This window comes from Nanorana parkeri, unplaced genomic scaffold, assembly GCF_000935625.1.
Source record: "Nanorana parkeri isolate BGI_ZX_2015 unplaced genomic scaffold, ASM93562v1 scaffold551, whole genome shotgun sequence".
NCBI classification, from domain to species: Eukaryota; Metazoa; Chordata; class Amphibia; order Anura; family Dicroglossidae; genus Nanorana; species Nanorana parkeri.
The window spans coordinates 894,350-902,332 of record NW_017306819.1 but is presented as its reverse complement, the minus strand read 5'-3'; the positions used below and the strand labels follow the sequence as shown (position 1 = coordinate 902,332).

The 7,983-nt window shown below is 44.5% G+C and overlaps 1 protein-coding gene across 1 annotated transcript; it reads right to left on the bottom strand.

Annotated features, from left to right (window-relative positions):
- Positions 1 to 334: 334 nt before the first annotated feature.
- On the bottom strand, positions 335 to 7,337 carry LOC108791435 (zona pellucida sperm-binding protein 3-like). The gene is made up of 8 exons (XM_018561924.1): positions 7,158 to 7,337; positions 4,416 to 4,528; positions 3,538 to 3,641; positions 3,271 to 3,448; positions 3,076 to 3,196; positions 2,908 to 2,999; positions 2,041 to 2,078; positions 335 to 444 (listed from the first exon to the last, which is right to left on the bottom strand). The coding sequence occupies exons 1-8, from the start codon at positions 7,314 to 7,316 to the stop codon at positions 335 to 337; spliced, it is 915 nt and encodes a 304-aa protein (XP_018417426.1). The 5' UTR covers positions 7,317 to 7,337.
- Positions 7,338 to 7,983: the final 646 nt, after the last annotated feature.

The following is a 7,983-nucleotide window of genomic DNA, read 5'->3' as shown; positions in this document are numbered from 1 at the left end:
AAAACCCATTATAGACCTAGTCACATGAACCAAGAGTTGATTAAAATAGGGAAGGGGGATGTTACAACCCCCTTTCAGGTTTTTAGTACACAAGCATTTTGAGATCTCCATTCCTAGTCCGATTATGTGGCAAGAGACTTTCCACTGGGAGCACAAAGCAGCCATTGTTAGCTTTGCCCTCATAGTGCTACCCTTGTCCCTCAGATCTGTTCGTGTGGATCACCTACAGCTATTACTTTCAAAATGGCAGCTGTAGATTATAAAAACTCACCATCCAAGGCTTCCCTCTTGCCAAATGCTCTCGGTCTTCCAAATCTGGTCCTTCCTCCGGTCATCAGATTAGTGTTGCTGCAGGTGCCTGTTGTCTGACAACACTGGCAGATATCGCTGGGGCCCTCAACTGCAGACCAGCTAGAGAAGACAAGCAATTGTCAGTATCACAGCCTAGATTTTAAGAACATACATTACATTTTTGTTAAAAGCCACACAGCTGTAAAGTGTCTTTATATTTTACTTCGTCGTGAAAGAATTTTGCTCATTCCTAGTAAGATGAAATAGTGCACTAGAGGTACAGTTACATGTGCCAAGCAAGAGGCACATCTGAGGCTACATCCTTCTATTAAGACAGGCATTCAAGCATTCCAGTGTGGACTGAACAGTGTTTTATGTGCAGGAAGAACACAATTGGGCTTAAATGTTATATTTGCCTAACTGGTGGCGCTCTAAGCAGTGATCATGTGACCTAGTTAGTTCACTTAGGCTCACTAATTTTTTGGAAAGATTAGGTGCTTGAGTGACAGGATACCAGGTTTCTGCACAGCTTATTCTTTTACAGGGGAGCTCTGATCACCCTGGTGGGAATACGTAGCCAACACCAAAGGTGTCCTGTTTTGAACCAAGGAACAAATGCAAGGCACCATACCAGAGGCCCTCAGGTGTGACTGGTTACATGGCTGTCTAGGAAGAAACATCCTACCCAGTGTACATGGTATAGGAAAGACCCTGGGAGACAGCAGAGGCTACCTGTGCAGCATTACAGTAATCAATATTTCCAGCTGTTAACCACCAGTTAGTGGCGCTTTAGGAAAAATCATGTTATTGGTTAGCTTATCATAATCATTTGATATGTTTCATATTATACTTGGGTTTCTATAAGACATAGAAAAAGCCTCAAGTTCTGTCCCCATTAACAAGTGTAATGTTCCTTCAATAAATATTTTGTTATAAAATAACCTGACATACACCCATACACAGATTCCTCAGTAAAACCCATGTACAGATTCCTCAGTAAACCCTAATATTACAAGAAACAGCAAGAAAGTTATGCGATTTATAAATAAGGGAGACCAAATTAAATGAGAATTGTTTTATTTTTCCACAGACAGCACATTGTGTGGCTTTGTCAGAGACTTCCCAATTGACACTGCACATACAAGGACAACAAGAAGACTGACACATCCGACGGCCACCAACACCCAGAGCTCCACAGGGGCAGACGCTTCCTTTGTCATTTGAAGTGCAACATTGCTTTGTTTTGGCACAGTCACTAGCAGAGGTCCTAGAATGGTCACACTTTGTCCACCTTCTATGTGGGGTTCTGTAGGAGAAAACACTGGGGGTCAAGAAGCACATACAAGTCAGCATTTACTTAAGTGTGTATAAAGTTAAAAACCCATTATAGACCTAGTCACATGAACCAAGAGTTGATTAAAATAGGGAAGGGGGATGTTACAACCCCCTTTCAGGTTTTTAGTACACAAGCATTTTGAGATCTCCATTCCTAGTCCGATTATGTGGCAAGAGACTTTCCACTGGGAGCACAAAGCAGCCATTGTTAGCTTTGCCCTCATAGTGCTACCCTTGTCCCTCAGATCTGTTCGTGTGGATCACCTACAGCTATTACTTTCAAAATGGCAGCTGTAGATTATAAAAACTCACCATCCAAGGCTTCCCTCTTGCCAAATGCTCTCGGTCTTCCAAATCTGGTCCTTCCTCCGGTCATCAGATTAGTGTTGCTGCAGGTGCCTGTTGTCTGACAACACTGGCAGATATCGCTGGGGCCCTCAACTGCAGACCAGCTAGAGAAGACAAGCAATTGTCAGTATCACAGCCTAGATTTTAAGAACATACATTACATTTTTGTTAAAAGCCACACAGCTGTAAAGTGTCTTTATATTTTACTTCGTCGTGAAAGAATTTTGCTCATTCCTAGTAAGATGAAATAGTGCACTAGAGGTACAGTTACATGTGCCAAGCAAGAGGCACATCTGAGGCTACATCCTTCTATTAAGACAGGCATTCAAGCATTCCAGTGTGGACTGAACAGTGTTTTATGTGCAGGAAGAACACAATTGGGCTTAAATGTTATATTTGCCTAACTGGTGGCGCTCTAAGCAGTGATCATGTGACCTAGTTAGTTCACTTAGGCTCACTAATTTTTTGGAAAGATTAGGTGCTTGAGTGACAGGATACCAGGTTTCTGCACAGCTTATTCTTTTACAGGGGAGCTCTGATCACCCTGGTGGGAATACGTAGCCAACACCAAAGGTGTCCTGTTTTGAACCAAGGAACAAATGCAAGGCACCATACCAGAGGCCCTCAGGTGTGACTGGTTACATGGCTGTCTAGGAAGAAACATCCTACCCAGTGTACATGGTATAGGAAAGACCCTGGGAGACAGCAGAGGCTACCTGTGCAGCATTACAGTAATCAATATTTCCAGCTGTTAACCACCAGTTAGTGGCGCTTTAGGAAAAATCATGTTATTGGTTCACAAAGTCATGGTTTCTGACAGTTCTTGTGCAGAATGTTCCTACATTACTCAGATGTGGTCTTAATGCAGTGGCTATGATGCAGTAAATACAATAACCAAATGGGCACAATACCACCATTTTAATACAGTCTTACCCATTTGTGGTCTTGCTATAGGAACAGGCCTTGTTCATGGAATCTGGGACCTGGGTGGCTGCAGCAGCTCTCAGGTAACAGGTTATGTAGATCTGAAAAGAAAGATTTAAATAGATTTATCAGTGCTTACAAGGCATCCCATCTGTTGCAACCAACTCAAATCCTCACCAGAGACGCATCATTTCCTAGGAATCGGAAGACATCAACTGTGAACCGTAGGTTGTCTGGTTTGACCCTTGGAGTCACGAAGGCTGCAGAGGAGTCCTCTTGCATTCCATCTACCAGACACCTGTAGAAGATTGTCAGTTAGAAAGTGGGGTGATTAGAGCCATGACCCTTTCCCTAGATATTAGAAGAACATACCCATGGTCTGTAATGATGTCATAATTAGGAGAAGAGCTGGCATCAGGTGATATGGTGGCCACACATCGGTCAATAAACAGTATTAGGCCAATATGGTTCTGAGTGTCCACAGAGGCCTCTATGTAGAGAATATCTCCCAACTGAAACACTGAAGAACTTCTAGGGCCACTCCAGTCCTCTGCAGGCATAACAAAAATTAGCAGGCATAACAAAAATTAGTAGTCCAACTGAGTCCCAACTGACTCCCATCCGCCTCATTCAACTTACCAGCCATCAAGTGCAAAGAAAAGGACAGCCTCTCTTCTGAGGATACTGTGGTGCTGAATGGAAGCCATGTTGGCTTAATGGCCTTACTGCTCACATTACCATGCCTATACAGGAGAAAAGAGTCGGTAAAAATCATGAGCTATAAACATTGAATTTCAGATCTATATTGGGTTTCTAAGGCAAGTACCATCTAGAAGGGAAAATGGTTTATTAGTATGGTAGCCACCATTGTTTACTTGGAAAATGCAGTTCTGACTAGGCTTGCAACCATCAGTTATTGACTTGAAACTAGCATGAATGATGCCAGTCTACACTGGCTCCATTCTTGATGACCGACAAGGACTCGGAAAATATCTGAAGCCTGTACTTCAAAATTTGAGTATGCAAAGCAGCTACAATATTATCCCCAAGGTGGTTCTAAGACCGTATTAACATAATGTGCATCATTGTGAAAACCCAAATTCATGATATTACCACAAACTTAAGATGGGCCACCAGTTTGTGAAAGTAGAGCATGTTAGACCCTCTGCCAGGAAAATTTTCCATCAGTGTTCTTTATAGGATTAGTAGCAACTCGGATTAGTAGCAACTCACTAGGTCTGAGTGTGGGAAAGCCATTAACCCAAGTTGTCGCTAGAAAAGGCATGGATGCCTTTTCCTAATGGGCACTTGTTCCAGTGACATCATGGGGGATATACCCAATTGGAAAGTACTCACTTGTGTTTAGAGCTGGATGAGAAAAGAAATCTCTAGAATAGGACAAATAGCAGAAAACCTGACTGGGACTTTAAAGCTACAAACATTTGGAAAGTAGGGGACCGTTAGCCATTGACTAGTAAGGATGCAATGCTGTTAGATCTGCCCTAGTGTAGACTCACCGATAGTAGTAGCACATTATGGGGACCACAGCTGGGTTGGTTCTGATGATTGGAATGGAGGAGGTTGGGCTGTAGGTCAGGCTGGTAGTGTAAACCACCCAGTCTTGAGACATCTGCACAGAAAAGTAGAATGTTACATTGATTTGGCAGCTCTACACATCAGACATGCGACAGAGCCATTGACCCATTGACCCATTTCCAAAGACTAGTCATCCATCATGCCAATAAGGATTCAGCAAGCATTTAACTTTTACGATTCACAAACTTCAGGTCAGTGACTCAGCCTGATAATTTAGAAGATCAACAAAAGCAGACCCATATCTTATTAAAGGTTCTCTAAAAAAAGATCACTATCCAAAGAAACCCTACAGGTAAAGCTTAGAAAAATGTAATACATTTTAAATACTTCCATGCAGTATTTTGCCTTCATATTGTTTTATTTCACTTGCAACGCACCTCTAAACTTGCTAGGGAATACACACATCAAGTACCTGTTTCCTAGCACAGATACCCGCCATCATTACACATCACAGCCCTCTCCTGGAGTGTCAACTTACCCCACCCCCCCCCCTACATAACACTTCATGTGGCTGCTGGGGGAAGAGTGAAGGAATACTATGGACTGTATTTTAAGTGCTAACTGCAAGTCAGCAGGGGCAGCTGACATATCCAAGATGGCAGCACTAAGGGCTATTGGATGTCTAAACAATAGAAGCTCCTACAGGTAAACATGCCAAAGAGGTTAAGTGCACATAGATCTTATGCTGAAGAGTCAAGCAACACGGTCTCATTAAAGACAGCTACCAATGATTGAAGACAAAACCCAAGAAAACCCCACTCGTCTAAAAGCCATGGTTCCCAATTTAGGCAACATACTAAAATCTAGCAAAATATTTCCCTGAAATACTACCTGTCCTGCTCCCTACACTGTTAACCACTTTAACAGTGCTCACAGTACCCTCTTCATCCAATACTCTGGTGGTTGCCATGTTAAAAAGACCTTCTGCTTTCTTGTCCCACCCAACCTGGATTGCTAATCTTTGCTCTCCAAAAGCTATAGTGCCCAACAGGGGCGTAACTAGAAATGACAGGGCCCCATAACAAAATTATGTATGGGGCCCTGTGACTTCTAGTTATGCCCCTTGCAGAGCCCACTTGAGATCCCACACAGCCCACCTGAGGGTGACCCTGCAGAGCCCACCATAGAGTCCCGATGGTGGGCTCTGCAGGGTCACCCTCAGGTGGGCTGGTCACACTCCTTACTTGTCCGCCTCCTTTTCCAGCACGATCGTTGATGATCACCGCCTCCTCCATCACCGGGCCCCACCTCCTCCTCTGCTGCCGATCAAGCCACCAGCATAAGATGCTGTAGCGACCCAGGCAGTCCACACGGCATCTGGCCAGGCCCCCCTGTGCCCCATAGCAGCCACCTGGGTGCAGGTAACCCCTCTTGCCAGTTAGGACTGATGCCATGGCTGCTCAATACAATGACAGCAATTTAGTTCTGTAGTTTGGAGCATTCCTATAACAGGAGCCATTAACAGCAACAGCAGGCTGGCTAGATCTACATTACAAGATCTCAGTGCTTCATCTAAATACATAACCAACTAGAGGATCACCACCTGATCTAAAAAGCCTGCAAGTGAGTCAGCCACCATGCAAGTGGATGCTGAGGGGCTGCAGTGACCTGAGCAGAAGACAGAACCAGAGAAAGTAACCCACAACCTGCATGGTTTAAACACATTTGAAAACACTAGCCCCTTTAGATCAGGTGAAGCTGTCACATTATAAATTATTGGTTGAGAGTTTCCTTGTACAGAGCAATGCAGAATGCCACCAGCTATAGAGAACTACAAATCCCAGCAATACACTGTAAAGCATTGCAGAATAATATGAAGCTACATACTGTGTTGCTCCAGGTTTGAAGCCTGATGTCTCCAGGGTCTCAAGAGATGTCCCACCTTTGGGGTGGGACAGTGCAGCCTTTTTTTTGGGGGGGGGGCGGTGGGTCAGAGAGACTGGCCTGAATAGAGGGCCACAGCTGCATGGTTTGCTCGGCCCAACCCATGGTAACTGTCAGGCCGTGACTGTCAGCTCGGCCTACTCAGTGTTAGGCCTGGAGCGGGAGCTCCACCCACATGTTGATCTGGCCCTGGGTCCATTAAGAAGCCTAGTTGCCTCGCCATCAACTCAAAAGTAATCAATGACCAAAACGAGCATGCCGAAAGGGAATACAATATACCTGCTTGCCTAAAGGGAGTCAGCACTCCTTTTAAGATCTGTGGATCTGGAGCTAGGGGAGTGCTTTAAAGAAACTTGCTTGAAGCTTACAGTTTGCAAGGCTCTCAAAAGCTAAAGCCTGTGTGCAATGCTTCAAAGCAATTGTATTGTGGTTTTAGACCTGTTCCCTCATGGTCATGGAAGTGTAAACATATTCCCCATTTGATATATATTCAGAGAACCAGGGCAGAATTCAGGAACAGGGCAATCATTGAGAATCGGGTCTGGGCTCATCTCAGTGAACACGAGATTGTCTTTAAACCCTACAAAGGGAAATAACCCATAGGGAGCAGGTTTCAGTTTACTAAACCCACAAAAGACAGAAAAGATAATTTGTTGCTCTAATTTATATAGAGAATAAAAAACAAGTTAAAAATCTAGTTGTTGCTATAGGCATCACTGAAGTTACTGGAACACATACACTACAGAACTTTAAAGAAAGGATATGAAGTGCAAAGTTACCCGAGCAGTGTTGCCACAGTCCTGGAGGCTAATCTGGAAGATGACCATGTTGTCAGTACTTTGGGTGCTTGGCTTGCATAGTTGGGCTCCCAGGCTCAGATCGGAAAGTTTTACTAGCTTTCCATTCCCATACAAATCCCTCTGAACACTGACCTCCATGGTGTCCTCTCCACACTGGACACTAATAGGGGAACTTCTAGTCTGTAGTTGCTGTCGGAGCATCCCAGCTGGATGCCCAGCAGATAAACCCCACTGAGCCCCAGCTCTGGAAGCCCCAAACCCAAGCACAGGCGCATTACTATCCCGATAAAGCTCTCTGGAACCCCATCTAGAAGGAACCTGGGCAGGCACAGCCTGCTGGTAGTTCCTCCACCAATCTGACTGGCGACTATGTCTAGCTAGGACGCCATCTCCAGCACAGCCAAACCCTGGTCCATAAACCAGTGCAAGCAGCAACAACCAACTACAGCAGCTCCTCATCCTTAAGCCCATCCTGTCTGCAAGAGGAACTGCAATAGGAGTGAGTTAGAGAGAGTTACCATTTATACCCCTCCCAGCAGCCACTAATACCCTCACCTGGGGCAGATCATTACCACACCCAGATTGCTGGCTCATTCAGCATTAGGGGTTAAGCTTGCCATACACCTTACGATTATTTGACAATTGTTTGGAAAAAGTGCAACAGATTCCTCCATCTATGCTAAACTCTGTTAATGGAGGAATCTCTGACTGGGCCAAGCTTCAGCATCTTTAAAAAATTGCCATGTGTCTTTTGGTCCATTGACACATGTTTATGGCCCATTGAAAATGTATTTAGACCATGCAA